Source organism: Rhinatrema bivittatum, chromosome 3 (assembly GCF_901001135.1).
Source record: "Rhinatrema bivittatum chromosome 3, aRhiBiv1.1, whole genome shotgun sequence".
Taxonomy (NCBI): domain Eukaryota; kingdom Metazoa; phylum Chordata; class Amphibia; order Gymnophiona; family Rhinatrematidae; genus Rhinatrema; species Rhinatrema bivittatum.
This window is the reverse complement of record NC_042617.1, coordinates 487,947,659-487,973,687: the sequence shown is the minus strand read 5'-3', so window position 1 is coordinate 487,973,687 and position 26,029 is coordinate 487,947,659. Positions and strand designations below refer to the sequence as shown.

Sequence of the window (26,029 nt, the reverse complement as noted above, 5' to 3'; positions counted from 1 at the left end):
AGCAAATATTAAAGGAGCTTTACAGAAAGAGGATCACTTTCTCTTTGCACATCATAATGACTAATCTTAAAGTGGTGTCTTTAAATGTGAAAGGTCTAAATTCCCCAATGAAGCGACAGCTTCTGTTTAAAGAAGCGAGATCCCTCAGGGGCTTCAATCTTTTTGTGCATCTAAAGAAGCAGGTCAAAGGATTGATAAGTAAACTGTTTTTACATATGCTCTTTGGTTCTAATCTGGTTAATGTATCCAAAATATTTTGTATTGCTGTATTGGAAGGGATAAGGAGGGAGAGAAGGTATTTGGTCCTCAAAGTGAAATATGGTATGAATGTATTAGCCTTTGTGAATATATTTGCTCCTAATAGCAACCAGGTGGGATTGAGAAACAGCTAAGTGATATATTGGAGGATCATGTTATAACAGGGGGTGACTTCAATCGTATATCTCTCCTCATCTGGATAATTCTAGGGGGTCTCATATATCTCTGCAGGCACATAGAAGCAAGCTGAAATCTCTTCTCTATTTCTTAGGTCTTACTAACATGGATATGGACCTTTGTTTTCAGTTTTTATTTTATTTTGCCTGGGAATTTCAATGTTAGAACAAAAGAAAAATCAAAGGGAAACTGACTTTTCCACTGATTCTTTTTTATTGCAGAGTTCATAATTCTTATTCCAGAATATATTTTTTTCTAGTAAGTCACGTTTAGCTAGGATAAACTCCACTGGTATAGGTTCTATAATGTGATCTGATCATGCACCTATTGAATGCGTGTTTACCTTCACACACAGAGAGGCTGGACAACAGTTCTGGAGACTGAATGATTGTTTATTGAACAACAACAATATTTATGAATAGTTGGAGAACAACATTAAAGAACATCTCCGATTTAATGATCTCCAGTTTAATGATCAGGAAGTCCTCTTAAAGCAGGATCTCTTGGGCTTTTGCAAAATAGAAAGAGAACCAAAGAGAAAGGGTTAGACTATTAGATTCTAACAGGAGTTTGGAACAATTGCATGAGAACACAGAAAACCCTAAAATATTTAGGAAATTGGAGACTGAAAGAGGAAGACTTAATGTCTTTATGTCAGAGGAAGTGCAATGTAAGTTGGACCTTGCCTATTTTGAATTCAAGAAGATTCAGAATCTTGGACTCATTACACCGTCTCTTGGTTGGAGTGTATTGCAGCTTTTAAAATGTCCTAAAGGTACTACCTCTTTCTAACTGCTTATTGTGACTCCAGATACATTTTTGAAGCTGCTACTGCAGAGGAATTTTGGATCCATTTGGAAGTGCAGGCTAGTAGCTAGAGGATTAGGGTGGATTAGTGGTTCCAAATATTAAACAATATTATGTAGCTGCAAGATTTAGAGTTATATGCAGCTGGCAGCACGCTACATAAACTTAAGCAGTGGGGTGTTTTGGAGCAGGGTATTTTATGAAAGGAGTCTTTCAGTACCTTGATTTGGAGCCTATACTCAGTGGGCCAGTTAAAATAGTTGTCCAACCCCTTTACTGCATTGACATTTAAATTGTGGGAAAGATACAAGGTTATACTTAATGAACATGAAGCATTTTTATCAATCATTTCGAATGGATTTAATAGAACAGTCCACTCTGGGGTAATGCTATCACCAACTTTTAAGAGATGGGAGTGACTGAGTCTAAACACATTTGGCTAGCTGTACCAAAATAAAACAGCGCTTAGCTCCAAGGATCTTATGGAAAAATTTGGATTGTCTCAGTATATTCAAGTCTGGTATTTTTTTGTCGAATGAAAAAGCATTGCGGGGAAATTTCTAGGACCCTAACATTATTTTAATCATATTCCAAAGCTGTCACAGCAAAGGATCTTATATCTAAAATATATACTCTTTTCTCCCTTTCCATGGCAGGCACAGCTAAGCATCTAATTAAATGGGAGAAGGATTTAGGGAGTGAGCTTGAGGAGATCCTTTGGGATAAATGTTTTTGGTGGACTACTAAGCACCCTCTATCCACTTTATTAGTGGAAAACAGCTACAAGGCTCCTCTCCAGTGTAATCTGACACCTATTAAATTGCATACGATTTTTCCTACAATTGCTGATGCATCTTAGCACCAGTGTGGTGAAACGGGAACTTTTTTTCACATTTGGAGAGGGTAAAGCAGAGTTGCTTACCTGTAACAGGTGTTCTGGGAGGGCAGCAGGATGTTAGTCCTCACACATGGGTGACATCATCAGATGGAGCCCAACGCGAAAAACTTATGTCAAAGTTTCTAGAAACCTTGACTAAGCACACCGAGCATGCACAGCATGCCCTATACCATGCGTCCATGCGGGGTCCCTCTTCAGTCTCGTAACACAGAATTATGATAAAACGAATAGGAGAAACCCAATTCCACAGGGTGGCGGGTGGGTTTCGTGAGGACCAACACCCTGCTGCCTTGGAGAACACCTGTTACAGGTAAGCAATTCTGCTTTCTCAGAGGACAAGCAGGATGGCAGTACTCACACATGGGTGAACACCTAGGTACAGCCTGCTCCCTAACACAAAAGGAGACCAATAGAACCCTAACCAGGTGCCAACAGTCACAACAAATCTGTATGTTGGTAATAGAGGGGGAGAGAGATTGAACCCAAACAATGGGCCCTAGGTAGAGAGAGTTGAGTTCTACACCTCAAACAGGTTCTGAAGGACAGACTGGCTGAACCTACTGTTGTGTTGGCCATCCCTATCCAGACAGTAATGTGAAGGGAATATGTGGAGAGAACTCCACGTTGCAGCTTTGCAGATCTCCTCCATGGGATCTGCTCACAAGTGGGCCACCGACACTGCCCTGCCTCTGACAGAATGAGCCTTGACATGACCACCAAGATGCAGTCCCACCTAGGCATAACAGAAGGAGATGCAATCTGCTAGCCCAGTGGTTCTCAACCATTTTTCTATTGGAACACACCTGACAGATAATGCTTACAGGTGTGACACACTGAACCATTGATCATCACAAGGCTAAATGTAAACATATACTCAGCATCCACAGGAACCCGCCCCACCTCATCCCCAAACAATGGATGCAGACCAGAACTAGGATATTTCAAATACAACTCGCTATATAAAAAAGATATTCTGATTCTGGTGCTACGGTATCTCAGTAACAAACACAAAATCCCTTACTACCAAGTGCATTGTAAAATACAAAACCTGAAAAAAAAACAAAAAACGCCCAGCACATGTGGAGCAAACCTTTCATACCATTGCAACACTAATTCCAAGAACTCAAACAGCAATAGCCCTTCCTATGAAAAGGCAGCAGTGCAGCACCAATGCATGTCCTATTGAGAATGAGAAAACGCAACAAGGAAGATTGATACAGATTCCTACCTAGTAGTAAAATATCTAACCTCAGTCACACAGATCTGACCTTACCAAATACAGAATAAAAGACCACTAAAGGCAAAAACTAATGGAAACCTCAAAACGTTACTCTGCATACAGTGCAAAACTGGACAGTTAGAGACAGAAATACATATCCTTCTATAATGAGCAGAGAAATGCACATTCCCAAAATTGGCATATGTTTCTTGCACCGACACTCGCCTTCCATGCCTCATTCATCCTTCACTTTTCCCAATTACTCCATTTAAATCATCCGCTCACACTCATATCCCTGCCCAGCATTTCTGACCCCCCCCCCCCCCACATCCTCTTCCCTGTGCTCCTTCTCTTCCCTGCTTGACTCTCCCTACCCTCTTTATTTCATCTCCCTGTCTGCCCAGCTACCCCAACCCCCCTGTTTCTCATCCCTTCCTGCTCAGCAGCTCCCACACTTCCTTTCCATTCCACCTTCATTTTCCCAGCATCCCCAACCTCCTTTCCCCCACCCTCCACAGGGTGAAGAGATCATCAGCAGCATCACGTCCATTCTCAGTAGGGGAAAATAAAGTTCGTGTCCCATCAGGCCCAGAACAGCAGGAGTTGGCAATGTCTCGCTCTGTTCTGGGTGAAGGAGGAAACAGCTTCCCACTGGGCCAGAAAGAAGTGAAGGAAGTTAGAGTAGTCTCCCATCAGACCCAATGTAAGAGAAGTCAACCAACTCCCCACCTGGCCCTGCGACACACCTCCCAAGACCTCGCAACACACCAGTGTGTGCCGACACACCTGTTGAGAACCACCATGCTAGCCAATTGGATAGTGTCTGTTTGGCAATGACAATGCCCAACCTATTCTTATCAAAAGAAACAAAAAGTTGGGTGGACAGTCTATGGGCTTCTATCCACTCCTGATAGAAGGCCAAGGCTTGCTTGCAGTCCAAACTGTGCAGTGCTTCTTTGCCTTGTTTCAAATGGGGCCTGGGAAAGAAAATTGGCAGGATGATTGACTGGTTAAGATGGAAATCTGTTACCACCTCAGGCAGGAACTTAGGGTGCGTATGCAAGACCTCCCTGAAAAGATAAAACTTAGTGTAAAGTGGATAAGTCATTAAGGCCTGGAGCTTGCTGAACCTGTGCGCTGAAGTGACTGCCACCAAAAATATGACCTTCCAGGTCAGGTACTTCAGGTCACAGAAGTGCAGCAGCTCAAAAGGAGCTTTCATCAGCTGACCTAACATCATATTGAGGGCTCAAGACACAGCAGGAGGCCTTCGGGGGGACTGCAATTGAAGCAGACCCCGCATGAAACGTACAACTATAAACTAAACAGAGATGGGCGTACCACTCTAAGATGAACTCTGATGGAGATGGTTTTTAAGCCCGCCTCCGAAAGGTGTAGAAGGTAATCAAGCAGTTTTTGTGTGGAGCAGGACTTTCTAGTGGAAGGCTTTCTAGAAGCCACCAGGAACCAAGACACAACCTCAGAAAGATCAAACGGCTGCAGAATTAACCTCTCAACACCTGCTTGTTGACATACCACATGGCTACTTGGCTGTCGGTCTGGATCAGGACGACTTTGTTGGACAGCCAATCTCTGAAATCCCATAAAGCATACCTGATCGCCCGGAGCTCCAGGAAGTTGATTTGACAAGAACATTCCTGAGCTGATCACAGATCCTGGGTGCCAAGCCCATCCACATGAGCTCCCCACCCCAGGGTGGACACATCCATGGTTAGTACAATTTGAGTAGGGAGACTCCGAAAGGAAATCCCCCATTCCAGATTGGAACGTACTTGCCACTAGGACAAAGAGTCCCTAAGAGATAGGGTGACTCGGATGCAATTCTGAAGGCTCTGAGTGCTTGGTGCCACTGTGTCCTCAGGGTCCACTGGGCTCTGTGCATGTGTAAACGTGCCAAGGGAGTGACATGGATGGTCACAGCTATGTGACCCAACAGCTTCAACATGTGCCAGGCTGATACCTGCTGGATCTGTTAAACTCCTGCTGCAATGGTTGCCAAGGCACTGGCCCTCTGACGTGGCAAAAGGCTTTAACCTGAGCCATGTCTAACAGGGCTCCGATGAAATCCAATTGACTGAAATGGGACTTTGGGTAGTTGAGAACAAACCCTAGTGACTCCAACACCAGAATGGTAAAGCGCATGGACCTGGAGGCCCCTGCCTGAGATGTGCTCTTGACCAGCCAATCGTCCAGATATGGGAAAACATGCACTCCCAGTCTGCGGAGGTACACCGCCACCTCGGCCAGGCATTTTGTGAATACCTGTGGGGCATATGCAAGCCCGAACGGCAAAATCCAGTACTAGAAGCGGTTTTCCCACCACAAATCGGAGATACTTCCTGTGACCAGGAAGATCTCAATATGGGTGTATGTGTCCTTTAGGTCGAGGGAGTATAGCCAGTCCCCTCTTTGCAAAAGGGGGATCAAGGTGCCCAGGGAAACCATCTTGAACTTTTCTTTTTTTAGAAATTTGTTCAAGGCCCTCAGGTCTTTGATTGGATGGAGTCCTCCTGTTCTCTTTGGAATCAGGAAGAACCTGGAGTAGAATCCTCACCCCTCTTTGCCCTGGTGGTACAGGCTCGACCGCTCTGGCCTTTAAGAGGAAAGAGAGCTCTGCGTATAGTACTTCCTGATGCTCTACCGGCCCCCAAAATGAGCACGAGGGCAATTTGGTGGGACACCCAATAGATTTAATTGGTACCCCTGGCGGACGATGGACAAAACCCACTGGTCCGAGTACACTGGGCCACTACCCCCGACCGTAAGGTCCATTGTCTTGGGTACAGGTGACTGGCTTACACTACCTACGGCCCAGTCAAAACCCTGTCTCCAGAGCTGACTGAGGAGCTGGCTGAAGCTTGGGAGCTCTCTGCTGCCTGGGACAGCTGCGGGAGCTGTGATGGTGCTGACGGGATCAAGGAGGCAGAGAATAGTACTTCCTTTGGCAAAAGAAAGACTTCCTTGGCCCTGGCCTCAACAACCTCCTGGAGGAGGAGGCTGAGTCCGGAGTACTGGCGGAGAGTTGCTAGAGGATTTCATGATGGTCCCAGAGTTAGACCACCGCATCGCTCACGCTATCTCCGAAGAGATTCTCTCCAGTACATGGCATGTCAGCGAGCTGTTCCTGTACCTCTGGTCGGAGATCCGAGGCCCGCAGCCATGCCATTCTGCGGACACCAATTCCCGCTGCAGAGACACGCAAGCCTGTCTCGAAAACATCGAAGGTCGCACAGATCTCATGTTTCCTGCACTCCAGACCCTTTTGCACCAGCAACATGAAGGTGACTTGCTGCTGTTGAGGCAGCTGCTCAGCCACCTCCTGCCACCAGTACTGTTCTGTTTTTGGTACTGTGTTGATTACCTCTATAGTTTGTAATATTGCTGTTGTTGGTTCAATAAAAGTTAAATTTAAAGAAGAGAGAAAGAGATGGGGACATGTCGATGTGTAGCTCAGACAAAGAAACACTGAGGGGCTCATGAGGCAGTGAGCATATGCAAGAACTCCTGCACATGCTCAGTAAAGTCTTTATTGAGCTCTGAGAGCTGGATCTATGTTGGCGTCATTAGATGATGTCACCCACTCATATTGGTTAATTCATGCCTGCTTATCGATAGGAAAGGGCCCAAAGGGCCTTATAGTGCTTAATTGCCACCCCAATCCATTTTTCTATAGCACCTTTGCTGAAATTCTGTGTGGATGAAAGGTGGTTTATTTATTTTGTATATCATGATTTTTGTTAACATTTTTTCAATAAATCCACTTGTTTTAAAATCTATACAAATACAAAATATTGAAAATTGTATACATTTCTAATTGCACTGCCTCCTGCCATGCTTGTCATATATGAGCCCACACTTTGCATCATTTAAAATAGATTACATGAGGAGAATTTCCAAATCCGTATCCATCTTCCTTTGCTAAGGAGTTTGAATTAACTAAAACAAAAAAGAATGGGTATCTATAGCAATGAATTATTAAAATTCTTAAAACAGAAATAGATACTGCCCTCCTAAACTTTAGAATGTAACGCATAATTATGGAGAAGTAGATATACAGTAAAAAAATTAATTAGCACATTTGGAGATCCTTCAGGTCATTATCAAATTTGACAGTACATTATAGAAAAAAAGCTAAATGGAAGTGAAGAGGATATGCAGGATTTTTTAAAAGATTAGATTTCCAGCTCACTTACAATTATGAGGTTCTTGAAGTTATTGATTTAAAATACAAAAGAAAGGCAGATTTCTTGCTGGGTTTCCTAAATGCTAGCAGAAGTGCCCCCCTGCACTGCGGATAAAATACTTTCAAATCATATTTTTAATTCTGGGAATTTACTCTGTTTAATGTGTTGATCACATTAATATTTAAAACACCTAAAACCCACAGATTGAAGGAAACAGTATGCACAAAGGACTTGAATCAACCAGTTTAGGATTTGGACACATTTCCAGCAGAAAGTTATTTGTAAATTTCAATGAATAAAATTTATCAGATCCTCCTACATAAAAAAAAAAAAAAAACCCAAAAAACAGGCTCAGAGGCCTTGTGTATCTGATAGAAATCATGAAAACCCCTTGTAACTGGGTAAATGGAAAAAGAACGATGGCAGAGAGGAGGGTTAGGCTGGGTTGTTTTTTTTTGTTTTAATGCTTTCCAGGAGAAATTTTATTTGAAAACATAAGAGAAATTATAGGCTTCTGAGCCTTTTAAGCAAATCTCTGCAGGTAAATAAACCCCTTCCCTTCCCAGAAGTCTACCTCAGGGACCAATCCAAACATTGCTGACTTGTTCAACCAGCCTGAGTAATAATTAGCTTGTCCCGGGGGCTATTTCCCCTATGAATAATAACTGGCTTCTATAAAGAGCTTGGTTTTCCTTTCCTTGGCATTACAGCACATTGTCAGATGTACAAAGACTTTACCTAACTTTAATTCTTTCTGGTTGAGATACCTCAGTGTAAGATCTAGCCACTCTCTTTTGAGGATTTGTAGGACAAAATAATACTCAAATAGTCTAATATATTATCAGTTTCATTAAAATATGCATGGCCCACATTATCCCTTATGGGATGTTTTTTTATTTCAGTTTTTTTCATGGTTGTCTTGCCCAGTGTGCCTTACAAAAATGCAAACTAAGGGCTGGATTTTAAAAGCCCTACGTGTGTAAATCCACTGGATTTACGCGCGTAGGAGGCCTTTCGTGCGCTGGGCCTATTTTAAAAGGCCCAGTCACGCGTGTAAAGCCCCGGGACACTTGTAAGTCCTGGGGCTTCGAGAAAGGAGCGGGGAGGGGGCGGGGCGAGGCTAGAGGTCCCCGGCACAGCGGCCATTTGCCGCTGTGCCGGGGGATCTCATGCCGGCGCACGCAACCTGCACCTGCTTTGAACAGACGAAATGGTAAGATAACTTTTGGGGGGGGGGGGGGGGTTAGGATAGGGCTAGGGGGCAGGAAGGTTAGGGGAAGGGGTAGGAAGGATAGATTAGGGGATAGAGAAGTTCCCTCCCAGGCCAATCCCAAATTGGAGTGGCCTGGGAGGGAACGGGGAAGGCTGCGGGCGTCGGGGCGCACAAGTTGCACTAATGTGCACCCCCTTACGCGTGCCGACCCCCAATTTTATAACATGCACGCATGTTATAAAATTGGGCGTCCATCTGTGCGCGCCTGGTAGCGCGCAAGTTTATAAAATCTACCCCTAAACTATACAGTAATGCAAAACTAATGAGGAAGATGGAGAAAGCCAGACATCACAGAATGCTTGTTTGATCAAACAATCTGGTTGGGGGGGTTTGGACTGGTGGTTTCCTCTTGCACCTTTCGGTTTCCAGTTCAATGGGAGTCCAACCCTGAATGTGCTGTGGTGCCAGGGTCCTCCATTCACAACTACCCTGGGTTTTCCCCCCTTCTTCCCATGCAAGAGTGTGAAGTATAATATGAGCATAAACCCACTTAGCCTCTTAAGGGTTATCAAGAAGAGACGGCTTCTTTTATAAGGAGAAAGACGGAGAGCAACTGCTCTCGTCTGCCCTCCCAAGCCGCTTTAAGCTTCAAAGTGTTACATAACTCTGCTATTGCCAAGTTTCAGATGCAATCGTCTATTTTTATAACAGGTTTTTCCCACAGGCATAAGGTTAGACAGAATTTTTACAGATCAGGCTCCAAGTATCATTTTGGGCTACTTCAAGCTTTTGGTCAGCAGAGACAGAGAGAGAAAGGAAAGTTAAGATGGAAAATATTAAATATGGCTTTACATTAATGGCAACAAAAGTTAAACCAAATTATAATGCCCAGTTTGGAGTTCAGAGGACATTTCAAAGCAATCAGCCTTCAGTTTCAGGGTTAGTGATGTCACTGACACTCTCTTTCGATGAAAAACTAAGAGATATGGCCCACCACACCACCCCCACCACCAATTATCCTCTGTGTTATCTGCACTGTCAGTTATTGTTTCATTTCGGCACAGCTCCAAACTACAGTAAACATTTAAAATTAAGAAAAATATAGGTTATCTTCTAAGTGATTCTGAAATAAAGCATTGTTTGCCAAGCTCCTGCCTTTCTCTAAGAAAGCCAATAGATTAAAATGCTCCCTGCCCTACAGCAGATGGCACCAGAGATGTTTGAGACAAGAGGAAAGACAAAGATTTTGCCAGAGAATGTCTTTTGGCATTAGAAGCAGCAGCCGTTTCCTGACAATCTTGCTCTAGTTTCCCTGGTTTTGTTCACAATGCTTACGAAGGTTTCGGCACAGGTTTGCTCCTAGCATCAGTCCCTAGCATGCGAATCGTTTTTATCGAAGAGAACCGAGGAGGAAGACTTCAGACCTGCCTGTCAAAAGGCAGGCAGGCACAACATGACAACCCCGCCACTTCATTTAATTTCAGGTACTGCTGTGCAAGGTACCTACAGTAACATTCACACTGTTATGACATGTTTCCTTAATCTTTATCCCAGTTCCAGGAAAAAAAAAAAACAACTGCCGCTGTTGTTATGTTGTTTTCCATAAAATCATATTGTTGATATCACAGGATAACGTTGTATCTTACCCACATGCACAATCAGAAATCAGTGATATTTATCAATAGATTCTATTCATGACATATTCAGATTACTGGTTGAAAAAGTACTTACAATGCTTTGAATGCCATGTATTTTGTAATAATTATTCTGAAACAAAAACTATTTTCATAAGTGTCAAACCTGAAAGAACAATTTGCTAAGTCTTGAATTTAAAAAGTTACCAAAGTAGCATTTCTTCTAAAAAAAAAAAAAAAAAAAAAAAAAAAAAAATATATATATATATATATATATATACATATATCTATTAGATAAATGAGGCTTGACCGACGTGCCGCAAATGTGTAGTAGAGAGCAGCTCTACTGCGCATGTGTGGGCGAACATGTTGGTCAGAGCAGAGCGTCAGCTCTTTGAAAACATGGCGGCGGCGAGGAGCGGCGGCACGTGCGAGGGAGGGAGGGACCTCCCCCGGAGATCTTCCGTTTGTGCCATCCGAAGGGGTTGTGAATGAGCTGAGAGAGGGGGAGTGACTGAGGGGAGGGAGGGGGGAGTGACTGGGGGAGGGAGGAGGGAGGGGGGGAGTGACTGAGGGGAGGGAGGAGGGAGTGACTGAGAGGAGGGGGGAGAGAGGAAGGGGGAGGGAGGAGGGAGTGACTGAGGGGGGGAGAGGGGAGGGAGTGACTGAGGGGAGGAGGGGAGGAGGGGGTGACTGAGGGGAGGGGGGAGAGGGAGGAGAGAGGGAGGGATACTAGAGGGGGGAGGTGGGAGAATAGAGGGTGAGGGGAGAATGAGGGAAAGGGGGAAGGGGGAAGGAAATGGACCGAAAACATTTTTTTAATGTAGCCCGTTCTTATGGGCTTAACGGCTAGTATATATATATATCCTTATCCTCTTTCTTATTTAATGAGAGGTCGATCTCTGATATTTGTAGTTAGCCAGTTAACTTATCCAGATAACTGTGGCCTCACCTTAGGGCTGATCTAAAGTTAGCCGGATATACACATCTGTCTAACTTTAATATAGCCGGGTATATAGCCAGATATATTCAGCCAGGTATATTCAGTGGTGTATCCGGCTAACTTAGGCCTGGATTCACTAACACCGCCGGGCTCTCTGAATCCTGCGGTAATGGGGGAGCGAAGCGGGGGGGGGGGGGTCCTGCGATAGCCGTCAGCGATCACACCATGGTGTCACGCCAAATAACTACACCATAAAAGGGATAGTTATTCGGCGCGAAAACGTCAGCAAAAAGGATGCGTACCTTTCGCTGTCTGAGAAGTCTTCATAGAGTCAGCCCCAGTGCCGCCCCAACTCCTCCTCTTCCAGGGCCGACTCCGCCCCGAGCTTCCTATCGCACACGTGCGATAGCTTTAGAAAATAACCCCCTTAATTAGCCACTCCGTGGCTAAATATCAGCCCCCGGATTTCTCAGTCAGCAGCATTGATGTATGCTGTACACAAGCAAATCGCAGTTTGCAAGTTTTCCAGTCAGCTGACCTTCAACAAAAAGCATAACATCCAATTATACTTACAGCATTTTCTACCGTGGCAAATCACGGGATTTGATAATTCAGTGAAATCATAGCTAATTTGACGGAATTGTTGAGCTGACACAAATCTAGCATTCTTATTTTTATCTGTGTGTCTAATTAACTGCTCTCCAACCCTAATCTAAAACAAGTGCTAACTATTTAAAGGACAGCTGCCCTTCCAGGTAAGACTGTGGCCAAAAAAAGGTAATGTGCAGACTTTTTGAACTGTGGCCCACCCCTCTTCAAACCATGCCATTAGTTGGTCCCCATCCCCCCAAGTTGGATTGCATTATACAAATATAAACATATATACATATCACATGGTTCAATTAGGTCTTACCTGCTAATTGGCTCTCCTTGATCCTGACTGAACAGTAACCTATGGGATTCTCCCTCCCACCAGCAGTTGAGGGACAGAGCGCGAAAGCTTCCTCTCTGACGTCACTACCATAAAGGCTGGCCCAGCAGAGGGGAAGTCAGTAGTCTTTTGCCAAAGTGTGGCTTATTGCTTGTATTCTTATAGCCCTTTTTTTTTTTTTTAATTTAAGGAGACTTATCAGGTCGTTACCTAGCCTGCTTGACCTCCCCAGGGTGACATTTTCCCTGGAATTATAGGATGCTTCTCTGCTTTCTTCCCGGACACATCTCAAAACGAAAGAAAATGGTAAGTGGAGAACAGCCTGCCTTCGCATTCAGCTGTGCTCCCTTGTTTCTTATGTTTTAACTTACTTATCAAACTCTGTTCCTTTATTCACATGCCTGTTTATTCTTTTCTTTCGGGTGGGTTCTAGACTGTTCTGTCAGGACTCGAGGAAAGCCAATTAGCAGGTAAGACCTAATTGAACCTTCCACTTCGTCCTGCCAGACCATCATTTAATGGAATAAGAGTCCTGTGCCTTATGTTATGGTTACCCTCCCTGTAAGAATCGCCTTCCTCATGTTCACTTTTCAGCAGTGGGCCTTGAGGTCTCCCAACTTACTGCCTCGGCACCTTGCTGGCTGGTTTACTCACCGACATCACTATGCTAAGACATTACATACATTGCTGGCTGGGAAAAAACAGTCACAAGTTCTAAACTTGCACCTTTAGGAAACCTCCTAGCGGGCCTCCCTAGATACTGCCAGCCAGCAGGCTTCGGCACATCTGCACCTGCTGGTAGCATCAGAGGAATCTTAAGGCAGACAAGACGGGAACATTCAGAGAATGACAAGGACCTTTACTGCAGAACAAACTGTCCCAAAAATGAACTGTTCAGTCAAAAAAAAACACAAGACAGTTGGCAAGCCTAGCACCAGAGGAAGCAGAAAGAGAATACGCTGGCTAATGCAGTAAAAACTGGGCAGGCCAACAACTGTGATAGACAGCAACGCAGCTTGGTTGAACCCTTCAGCTGGAGCCAGACAGCCTTTCCAAAATTACTATTTTCAGCTTTCTTACAAATCACCGGATCAACACTGGGCATAAAAGCACATATGACAGTGGAGGAGTAGCCTTGTGGTTAGAGCAGCAAGCTACGAACCAGGGTTCAAATCCACTGTCGCTCCTTGTGACCTTGGGTGAGTCACTTTACCCTCCGTTGCCTCAGGTACAAAATTAGATTGTAAGCCCTCTGGGGACAGGGAAATTCCTATAGTACCCAAATGTAATCCACTTTGAAGTGCTGAAAAACAGAATATAAAAATCTACATAAATAAGTACTTCCTGTAAAAATCTTCAAATTTAAATCATCTATAGATAGTCCAATACCGTTATTCTATGTAAATTATCTCTATAGATACAACTCAGCCATTAATGCCCAAAGGCCTCCTCCACCGACCGAAGCTTGCTTGTAAAACAAAAACATTTATTCCACTATGTTTCCTCCTACTCCACATGAAAAGCAACTTAATGGCATCCCACACTAAATGCCATCTCATATATGAAGTGGCATGTTTTACTGATAACACTATCATGAGGAGTGGGAAGAGGGGAATGTCAACAAATCACCTTAAAAGGTAGCAAAACTGAAGGTAAAATGAAAGCAGCAGAAGTGTACCAGGAAGCCGGCAATGTAACATGCATTCCACTGCAGCCCCTGGGCAATGACATCATCCCAACGGAGGTGACTTTCCACAGTCTACAGGCCAGCAATCTATTCTTAGAGTAACAAAAGTGTGCCGCCTAAAAATATCGATGACTCGGCCAATACTGTACTGACAAAGATGTTTACGGAAAGCAAAGGATGCTGTACACTTTATGAAATCAGGCAAAATACTGCAATGGCTTAGCTGCTCGCTCAGTGAAGTGATGCACTCCTCTGATTTCTGAAGCCCATAAACCTCAGGAATATGGCACCTAGTAGTTGCATAAGGCTGAGTGCTGCATCTGTACAGGTTCAGTTTAAATAGAAACACAGAAATATAGAGCATGATAGCAGATAAGAGCTTGCTCAGCTTTATAGTTCCTTCCTATCCCTCAGTTTCTCTGTGCTCGGCCCATGAATTTTTTAATTCTGATACAGATCTCAACTCCACTACTTCCATGGGAGGCTGTTCCATTCATCCACCACCCTCTTCTGTAAAGACATATTTCCTTAGATTACATCCCATGACCTCTTGTTTCAGAGCTGCATTTCTATTGGAAAAGGGCCACTTCCTCTGTATTTATTCCTAGCAAGTATTTAGATGTCTCCATCATATTTCCCCTTTTCGTTCTTTCCTCTATGGTAGATGTGTTTAGAACTAGCCTATCCTCAAATGCTTTATGATGAAGACCATTGACCATTTTAATATGTAACCTGGGACTAAAATAAATATTTTCATTACTTACTCCTGGAGGTTCTAGGTGCAAACAGAGTCAGGAGTTAAAAAAAAAATATATTAACAGGCGTTTTAGAAGCACATGCAGGAGGACCCAGCAAAGCTGTTCAGTGTACAGTAGCAGCAGGAAAGATGGTGACCAGAGCTATGCTGTAGGTAACAGGAGCACTGAGGAAAGCAAGGCCAGCTGGAGGAAGAGAGGAGGCCACTGTGAAGAGAGAGCTCCCTCTGGAGGCAGAGAAGAACAAGGGCAGCATTCAACACAAGCCAGAAAACAGGAATAAATAAAAACAAAAAAAACCCAGAAGAACCTGTAGCAATCCTGCTGCTGAAGAAAAGTCCAGAGCTCAGCAGCAGGAAAAGGTAAGAAGAACCAGTGGAAAAGTCCAGTGGAGCAGAGAATTACCAGGAGCCGCTGGAACAGAGCCACTGCAGAAAACTATCTGAACTTGAAAGATGCTGTGGAGGGGACTTGAGTCCAGCAGAGGTGAGGCGGGAACAGTGTAAAAGAGGAGACTGTGAGCCTGCTGCACATGATTGCTGCAGGGAATCAGGGTGAAGAGAATCCAGCCAGGGTGCCTGACGTGGGAGAGAAAGAGAGAGAATCCAGCCAAGAGAGTGCTGCAGAGAGGAAGACTGCCTAAGGAGTTGCAGAGAAGCAGAGACACAGCCAAGAGTGTGTGCCCACTGAGAAAGTGCCAGAGCAGAGCAGCTGGTCCCAAGAGCTGTTTGGGAAGAGCAGATCCTGAAGAGACCAGAAGGACAAGCCTGAATGAGGACTTGATGAAACTCTGGAGTGCTACTACTGAATGTCTGCTGTAGGGGGCTGAAGGCTGGAACAGGGAGCTGGGGAGAGAGAGAGACTGCCTACTGAATCTGAACACAGAGTAAGGAGAACAGCCTGAAAAGCAGGGACAGTGAGAAGCCAGCTCAGTCAGAAAGTGGAGAAGTAGCCTCGTGGTTAGAGCAGTGTGCGGGGAAGCCAGGGTTCAAATCCCACTGCAGCTCCTTGTCACCTTGGGCAAGTCATTTTACCCTCCAGTGCCTCAGGTAGAAAGTTAGATTGTAAGCCCTCTGGGGATAGGGAAATACCTCCAGTACCTAAATGTAATCTGCTTTGAAGTGCTGAAGAGCAGAATATAAATAAATTGAGCCTGCTGGCACTATACAAGGAAATGCACTATAAGTGTGCAACTTACCCTTTCCCTTGTGTTTAGATAGGGATACTCAACTCTTTTTTTTTTTCTTTTCTAGTTAGATCCCTAATATCTTCAGGGCCCCCATAAAGAGGCAGCCAGAGACAAGTACTACCCCTATTACACTTGAAGACTGGGGATGGTTCTTACCCTTTTATTTTATTAAATCGGGTTAGCACCTACCCAACTAGAATCAAGAGACCTTCAGAGGGTTACAACATGGGAGCAATAGCACCCGGCCGGCCTAACACTAGCGACAGCTTAGATGTTTTGGGTTTTTTTTTTTACTGCCGGAGGAAAGCATGAGCTCACCCACTTACACCACTCATTATTAGACACTGACACTTTAAAGAGCTCTTGAGTCATTCTGAGAAGCTTCCAAAGTTGAAACTCCAGTAACTGAGTTATAGTTGCATATTTACCCATCTGGTGAAAGTCTTTCCTTCCAGGAAAGTCTGCAAAATATGAATAAGTGAAAAATATTATGAAAGAATTATAATCCTTGAAACTTAAGTAACATCCAGTGATAGAGCTAAATGCAGATACTGATTTGATGCTGAAGCTTGATATTGAAACCTATTAAAAAAAAAGAATGGAAATTTAGATTCATACTAGTAATAGTTGCAGAATGGGTTCCTATATTCTATAATTAAATTGAGTACTCCTATTACTGTAAAGGAATAGAAGTTCTTTGCTGGTTGAATAATATTGATTTTAGAATATTGTTGAATTACTTGTTATCCTGAATACTATCTTCCAACTGGCTGGAAGCAGAAAAATAAATTTGTTTTAATTCTTCCTTTGGGTCTATTTCTTGAGCAGGTACCATAAGCCATTTAATCTTTTCTTTTCCATCTTAGCCCTTTTTCCCTGCATCTGGAAGATGCCTTAAGTAATATGGTGGAGAAGCAGGATTTGGGGGGAAGAGTGGTAGGGCCTTACTCATCAATGTATGTGTGCTCCAGGTGACACGGGGACAACTTGGAACACTTAGCTCCTACATGGGAGACTCCTACGTCCCTGGGATGTTACAAGTAGCTGCCTTCTCGTCTGACTGTTCAGTTTATATTCTTTTGAAGCTGAAGTTTCTACAGTTGTACACAGTATGCCAAATGCAGTCTCACCTGAGATTTATAGAAACTTTTTTTCCTGCAGACTCTCTCTCTATTTACACAAGAATTCTTCTGGCTTTTGCAATCCACTTGTCCGTTTGGCCACCTTAAACTCATTAGGTACAATCACCCTAGATCCTGCTCTTGTTCTGTGCACAGAAGAACTTCACCCCCTAAATGATACTACTCCCTTGTGTTTTGTAACCCAAAATGCACAGCCCTGCATTTTTTACATTAAATTTTAACTGCCAAATTCTAGATCAGAGGTTCCCAAACCTGTTTTGGAGGACCCCAGCCAGTCAGGTTTTCAGGATATCCACAATGAATATTCATGAGATAAAATCTGCATGCCATGGAGGCAGTGCATGCAAATTTATCTCATGCAAATTCATTGTGGATATCCTGAAAACCTCCCTGGCAGTCCTCCAGGATGGGTTTGGGAACCACTGTTCTAGACCATTCCTCAAGCTTCACCGGATACTTCCTCATCCACCTTCCAGGATGCCTACCCTGTTGCAGATATTGGTATCATCAGTAAAAAGGCAAACCTATCACAATAGCTTTTTTGCAATATCACTGACAAAACGTTGAAAAGAAAGGGACCGAGATCTGATCCTTGCAGGACACCACTAGTAACCTAATCTTTGTCATCTCCCAATCAACCACTTTCTAACCCAGTCACTCACTTTATGACCTATATCTAGGACGCTCAGTTTATAAGTCTCCTACGTAAGACCATGATGAATAAAAATGCACAACATCTAATGCAAATGCAGGGGTGAAAAAAAACACATGTGGAGTTACATGTCTTCCTTTCCCCATACAACCCTCTGGATAATTTTCAAATCTGTTTTACATGCATAAACACTTTTGAAAATTACCCCATAAGGTTATTTGGTCAAAAACAAAAACTAATTTTAAAAAGTGACAGAATGCAACTGCCCTCATAAGCCAAATTTATTTGTTTTTTAAAATCTGGACTAATACAGTATTTTATTACTATTACTAAGCTACATACAAGCTTAACCGCGTGAAAAGCAAGAACAAGGATGGCGCCTCTTGAATAAATGCTGAATATTTTCCAAACAGGGCTGTCCTTAGACACCTTCAAAATATGCAGTTGACACTTGCACAGGAAAGGACCTAAGGACTGAATGACCTTGACAGTAGCAGCTGCAGCACTGCATGACTAAAAATCTTTACGTTAGGATATATGATCAACGATAGGATATATGATCATTTATTCCATCATCTTCTTTTTCATCTCCAGCAGACAGAATTATTGTGGCAATGGAAGAAAGATGCCTTAAGGAGTTAGATCTTTTGGTTTATGTTCAGGTCAGCAGTAATCTCTCAAGTTATGTCAGGTTCTAATTCCAAGTGTGTCCCCTTCTGCAGAAGTCCTCATCATAACTATCCAATTATTGTGGATATGGTGGCCCTCAGCGATGATGTGAACCAAACCCTTTCTTTTAGGCAGTAAAAAGGATTGCCCTGCACCTCTGTTTTAGCATGCGGCAGGCAGTCTTGTATGCCTCGTGTCCTAGGCGTGAGAGCATGCTGTGGCAGGGTAATAATAGCAGAGGATGTGTTTAAAGTATTGCAAATGACAGCACAAATAATAGTTGCAACAGTTCGTTTTTGCACAACCCAAATTCTAATTCATCTAAAATGCTGCCAAGGTCCTCTTTCATGTTCAATTTCAAGAAATACTGTATTGCTACAGAGCTGCCTTCCTAAAAATATGTAGGTGATTTGCTCCTTCTAGCACACTGCTGTGGTCTTTTACCACCATTCCAAATGTTTTCCCTTAAGACATTTGGTAACTTCCTATTTTACTGTTCTATATGTTGCATCTGTAGTCCTCTGAAGATTTACAATGCAAAAACCATGCTTGCATTTAAAATGAAAGCTTAAAATGCATTTCAGGCCGATCTGGTGGCTTAGGTAGATCAGATCTTCAACTTCCCAAGGGCTGGGGATGCTGCGAAGGGAGCCATGGTCATTGCCTAAGGGTGACACCTAGTGGCCAGATTGAGGACCAGGGATTGCAGGGATCCAGAAGGAGTCCTGGCACAAAGGTCTCCAGCACAGGACCATCACTGTCGTGACTGGACTCAACATAAATTATGAGAGGCTAAAAAAAAAAAGAAGAAAAAAAATCAGAGAAAACCTCCCTGGGTAGCTGCAAATGAAAACTCGTAGCACCCTGGTTTCTACTGACCTAGCGGAATGGAGCAGGAGGAAAGAGCTAGGCCAAAAAGAAATGATTTAATTCTCACACAAGCTGTTAGGCAATCAGAAGAAGGCTGATCATGATGTTCTTTTAGGGTTATTTTAACTTAACCAATTATGTGTTACAATCTACTACCAGCCATACAATCATTTTATTATCATTATCCTGTTTATAAACAGAACAGAGGCTTTTCTGCTGACTTAGCAGCAATGCTTGCACTACCATGCCAAAGACCAGGGTTCAAATTCTGGGCCTGGATGAGGATAATGCAGGTGCAGCATTCACAGGGCTTGGTTGGGGGGTGGACGTCTCACTCATCACTCAACAGCAGCACTTACTGGCCACATTCAGGGTGCACGCTTTTCGGTTCTGGAGGAAGTCACCATTTGTAGCCACTGGCAGACCGTCTGTGCAATGGTGGGGCTGAGTTTTTTTTTAGGGGGGGTGGAAGGTATATAAAAATAAGGAAAGAAACCACCTAGGTAGTTGGGGGATGAAGGTTCATTTATTTATTTTATTTATATTCTGCTTTTTGACATTTCTAAGTGGGTCACATTCAGGTACCATAGATATTTCCCTGTTCCTTCCCAGAGGGCACACAATCCAAAGGCCTCATTTACTAAGCATTTTCCCCCGCAGACACAGAATAGGAGAAAAGCCTTAGTAAATTAGGCCCTAATTGGTATGGTGCAGTTACCCAAAACAGGCTGGTTCCAGTTGACCTGGAAGCCCTAAGCAGCAAGAGGAAGTTTGTATGGAAGGCATGACTAGAATTTAACAGAGAAACCGAATGCACAAGGAAAATAAATGGAAATCATTCAAAATAAATAGCACAGCAGGTAAGCAGGGATCCTTCTGTGCAGAAAGTGCCGTTGCTAACTACAGATTGGCTAATCCAAACTTTGTGATCTACAGTACTGGGAAAGGGGGGGTGGGGCACTGTTTGTGACCCCCAACTGGTGATTCACAAATCACAATTTATGATTTTCCATGTCATAAGTTAGCACCAATTGCATTAAGCTACATGATACCTCCTCTTCCCTGAATCCAAGAAAAGCCCGCTGCTGCTCAATAAATCCTCTTCCTGCCCCCATCACCAGTGTCAATAAAGGGCCTGCTGAAGCTTGATTCCCACCACTCCCCAGCATCCATTAGTGTCAATGAAGGGCCCACTGTGGCTTTATTTTCCCCTACCCCCCCCCCCCCCCGGGTGTCAAAGAAGTGCAAGCTACACCCCAATTTCCCCCATAGACACACACAGCCCCCCCTACCAGTGTCAATGAAGGGACTCTAGCCTGATGTCTGCCCCTAGCCCCTCTATCGCATCTATTGCCCCATAATGGAGGATGGGGGCAAAAATGGCGTTGGCTGACCTGATTTATTTTTTTTTGCACTTATTGATCACCTTAGCCCAAAGCACATTTATGAAATCATAAATAGAACACACACACACATATATAAACCAAATAGTACAAACATATGAATAAACAGTTAATGAAATCCCATAAAAAGGTCTACTTTATCTAAAGCTGTACACAAACATAGAGAGGATAATTTCCAACAGTCTGCGTAAGTCAACATGTACGCACGTAAGTCGGTTCGTCTAAAGTTATAGCAGCATATTATAAACTATCGTGGGAGCCGGACAGAAAATGCGCACACCTTTGGGACAAAAATACAAGATATGTTTCAGTACGTGTGTATATTTGTAAAGCAGATAACTGTGCGCTCTTACCTATTTTATGAAACTAAGCACATATATTTTGCATGTGTAAGAACTGTAACGTGCACATAATAACCCTGAGTCACACGTGGAGGCAAACAGTTTATGCACAAGGCACGGATTCCACATGAAAATACTTGGGTATGTGCCTGCAATCACCAGTTCGCCAAGACCATCATTTCACCCAGACCCTCCAGCTCCCATCCAAAATCAAACTGCAGACAAGACACAAGGGCAATTTCACTTTTGCACTTTAATTAGCAGGTGTAAAAGCATGGGGACAAGTCTGCTAGTGAATGTGTGTATACCACTTACAAAATACTAACTCATGGGTGAACTGTGGAATCCAATCCCAGACCGCCCCTTTTTTTTTGCTCACATGGGTAACTTCCAATTTAACACGTGGAAACGTTTTGAAAATTTACCCCAGAAAGTCCACCTAAAATACAGCTCAATTGCTAGCATTAAATTAAAAAAAAAAAAAAAAAAAAAAAACTGCCTGACACTTAGCAACCTGTCAAACAGCTAATACATTCCTTCTGCCCACCCCTCATAAAATGCTACCCCTCACTAATAACCATGGACTTTCTAAAACTCAAAGGGGAGAAATGGGCCAGATTGCTTTAGGCAGTGAATGCCATGCCAAAGGAGCTATACACAAATATCCTTGTTTTCAAGAACTGCGTTTTTGCAATCACACAGTGACCTGCCTGGAAAATACCTTGCTAACTTCCCTTTTAAATATTTTGGATTGAGCTCATTCAGACTTTTGAAGGTCAATACTAGTAATTTAAACAGGGTCCTAAGGCACACAGGGAGCAAATACAATTTTTTTTCAGTGTAGGTGTAATATGGTCTCTTAATCGACCCCCACAAACTAATCAAGCAGCACAATTCTGTACCATCAGCAGGTTTTTTTGTAGCAATGAACAGTGCATAAGCTATAGTGATCATGTCAGCATGTGAAAAAAGGGCCTAAGCTGTCAAATACTGAAAGAAAGCAATCCAAAGAAAGCTTGTTTAGTCACTGGTGCAAACTGTGAGTCCATAGTTTGAGTGTTATAGACCTGGGTACTAAATTCAAGTGGAATTCCATTCAGCATAGAAAGTTGCATTGTTTTGCCTTCCGAGCCACAGCAGGGCCACAGAAGGCCTTTTATTAACAGAGGAGTGGTAGAGAGGAGAGAATCAAGCCATGGAAAACCCTTGTTTTACTAGAGGGGGTAATGGGCATCAGGACATCAGGGCTGGCAAATGTGTTACTGGTCACAGTAACACAGATGTGTTACCGACAGTAAGGCACACACATTGCCAGTTGCTGTAATACATTCTGTTGATGCTCAACACTCTTTACGCTCTTTAGTACATCAGGCGTTAAAGTAGGCATTGACACCCATGTTAAAACTAGCATGTTCACCTGCGTTAGTGGCTGATTTTAGGATGGCTTAGTACATAATCTCCCAAGTCTAGTGGTCAGAAAGGACAGGGTACACGTATTGATATTGATGATACAGGAAGGATAGTGGCTTATGAAGCTGGATCAGCAAGGAAAGATTTTCCTTCAGAAGTCGGGGACAGCACATCTCACATAGGGATGGTAACTTTTAAACAGGCGTGCGGGCACACATCTGTGCATGTTTGTCGACCCGCACACAGGGATGCAGCCATTTTAATAACATACATGCATATAATTGTGCGCATGTTATAAAATTTCCTGAACGCGTGCAATGTGCACAATTTCAAGTGCACACACGTCTATGTGCGCAGATGCCGCGTCTACCGCGTAAGTGGGAGGATTTTAATAGAAAAGCGTGCTGATGCCATTACCAGTTTTCCCAGTTCGCTCAAATAAGGGATAGGACTTCCAAACCCTTCTAGTTTAAAGGTCTCTCTTCTCTCCTTTAAGCCCCAACCCTTAAAACCACGCTGATCTAGTTATCTTTATTTTATTGTTCACACATCTTCCACAGCGGAAATAAAGTTTTGTGGCATGGGACCCCAGCGCATGTTTGTGCGCATAAGTATTTACGCGCTAATTCGAAGCTGAAATCCAGGACCACCCACGCCCCGCTTCTGGAATTTTTCATTTGTGTGCACAGTGGGAGATTCGTGCGTACTCGGTCAGCTTTTAAAATCCACTTGGCATGCACTGGCCTGACACATTTGCATATCTCCCGGTTTTGGTGCGTGGCGGGCTTTTAAAATTCACCCTTACATGGAGATAAGTATTGCACCTAGTATTCAGCAAGACGTTTTACCCAGTTCAACATCGTATTGAAAAGATAAATTCCTCAGATGATGATTCAAAGACTATAAGTGTTTTTAAAGGGTAGACTGTTATTGCCTAGCCAATGTTAATTTTGTTTAAATTCTTGAGATCCTATGTGGCATATTTATTATTTATGAGAATTATAGTAATTCAATTGTGGAAGAAAGACTAAAATGTTTTAAAATATTCACATTTTCATTGTTTATTTATTTACATTTTTCCAAGTCATTCTCAAGGCAGATTACAACAAAGTTAAAAGGTCAGAGGCATTTGAACAGCTTACAATCAGAAATTACAATTAGAGTGACAGTAGGAGTCAATATAGGGAACCCAATTTCATCTAACTTGGAGGGTCCATTTTTGTCCCTATTGTGTGTAACAAAGTTCCTAGATGGGAGTTCAGGTAGTGGGGCAGTGAGGATGTGTCTCTGAGGGGAAGGCCTGGATGAAAAACCATGCCTTTGCTTTTTTCCTGAATTTAAAGTAGTACAGCTCCAGGCATAGAGTTCAGTGATACTTTGATCCAGATGTTCGGTGCATAGCAACTGAATGCACATAGACCTGTGCAGAACAATCTGGCGGCAGGTGAGGAAAGATGAGCCATTTAGGAGGCTCAGCATTTCCTTGAAAGCCTGTAAGGGGAGAGAAGCTGGGAGAGGTGCTTAAGGGCCTGTTTATTCGGGCATTTGACGACAAAGCAGAGAGTTTTACATTTTATCTTGCTTTGGACTGGAAGCCAGAGAAGTTGATATAGGATAGGTTTGATGTGGTCAGCTGCTTTTGCATTTCACAAAATTCTAGCAGCGATACTTTGTAGGAACTGAAGGCATTTTACACTGTATTGAGAGATGCTTTTCAATAGGGAATTACAGTAGTTGATTCAGCTGGTGGATAAAGCATGTATTACAGTACGAAGACTAAGTTTATCAAAGAAAGTGTGGCGTTGACAGATCTGATGCAGATACATGAAAGAAGACCTTAGAGATATGGAGTTCCATTGCGAGCTTTTAGTCTAGTTGAGTCCTTAGGCTTTGTACAGACTCCTTAGACTATAAGGGGATACCTGCTAAAAAAGGAAGCAATTGAAGAGGATGACCTTGGCAACTAAGCAAGTAGCATTCTGTCTTTGAGGGGTTTAGTCTGAGCTAGTGTTGTTTGTTAAGCCATTGGGCTACTGCTGTCAGATAGTTATTGAGAATGGAAATGGATGAAGTTTGGTCAGATCCCATTTTGATGCAGAGTTGGATTCATCTAAAAATAGGTGGCATTTAATGTTGAAAGACTGGATAAGGTTGCAGAGAGGATTCATGTAGATGCTGAACAACATTGGGGAGAGGACTTAGCCCTGGATCCAGATGGTTTGTTGACCCTTGTAACTAGGAAGTGATGGCTAACCTATGACACGCGTGTTAGAGGTGACAAGCCGAGAAGTTTTTGCTGACTCGCGCGGCACAGTGCCCAACGGAGGTAAGATGGCGCCGTTCGTGCCGCGCTCTCAGTAGGAGAGTTGCCCCGCCTCCGGATGTGGAGGCGAGGCAACTCTCCTACTGAGAGAAAGGGAGAAAGGGGCGGCAGTAGCCGCCCCTTTCAGGAGATATGGACCGAGATGTATGGCATTATTTACAGAAACGGCAGATCATTTTGCGTACTGTGTAACGAAACGGTAGTAAGCAGAATGTGGAATATAAATAGACATTTTGAAACTAATCATTCCCAGCTATTGAAAAAAAGTGAGGATGAAAGGAAGGAATACATTTCCAGGCAGCTACACCTCTATAAGAGTCAATCAAATTCCATCCTTAAATTTGTAAGAGGCTCTACAAATTTAACATCTGCAAGTTTCAGCATTGCTCACTCCATAGCTCAGCATGGAAAAGCCCTCAGTGAAGGAGAATTTATTAAAGAAACTCTTCTAAGATGTGCACCAGTTCTATTTCACGATATGCAGAATAAAGATGCAATTATTAAGCGAATATCTACCACTCAGTAGAAATGTCATGAAAGACAGAATAATGAGACTGAACACAAACATACAGCATTAATTAAAAAGAGACTTAAATAATTGTAAATATTTTTCGATCTCTCTAGATGAAACTACTGATGTCACATCAAATGCTCAGTTGGCCATTATTGGTCAATATTCTGATGATCTCACAATGAGAGAAGAGTTGATAAAGTTAGAATCAGTGCCAATAAGTACATCAGGAAGCAAAATATGTAAGGTTGATATACAAACATTCCGTGACCTAAGCATTGATATCTCTAAAATTGTGTCAGTGACGACAGATGGGGCACCCAACATGGTGGGGAAAAAAATGAGATTTTTAAAATTGTTTATGGAAGCTATTGGACACCCATTTGTTCCTCTTCATTGTATTATCCATCAGGAGGCCTTATGTGCCATGGCAGGATTCACCGAATTAAATGACTTAATGTCCGTTGTAACAAAAATAGTGAATTTAATAGCTGCTCGACCCCTTCACAAGCGAGAATTTTCTGCACTTTTACTGGAAGTTAATTCAACCTACAGTGGACTGCTGATGTTCAATAATGTGAGATGGCTGAGCCGAGGAAAAATTCTGGAGCGGTTTGTGGAGTGCTTAGCAGAAATTAAGGTATTTCTTGAGGATAAGGATCTGGGAAACTTTCCTCAGCTCAATGATCATAAGTGGGTCAACACACTGATGGTTTTTTACAGATCTCTCTGTTCATATTAATGAACTGAACTTAAAGTTACAAGGTTTTGGCAAAAGTATTGACGTTTTGT

General features: G+C 43.1%; 1 protein-coding gene across 2 annotated transcripts in view; it reads right to left on the bottom strand.

The window, feature by feature from the left end:
• The window catches only part of RCAN2 (regulator of calcineurin 2), a 313,613-nt gene that overhangs the window by 242,619 nt on the left and 44,965 nt on the right, over positions 1-26,029 (bottom strand). The window contains exon 3 of one of the 2 annotated variants that reach the window (XM_029596065.1): positions 16,345-16,377. The exons of the other annotated variant lie outside the window; for it this stretch is intronic. Within the exon in view, the coding sequence (XP_029451925.1) occupies positions 16,345-16,377 (33 nt within the window). The remainder of the gene's footprint in view (positions 1-16,344; positions 16,378-26,029) is intronic. 2 annotated transcript variants of the gene reach the window in all.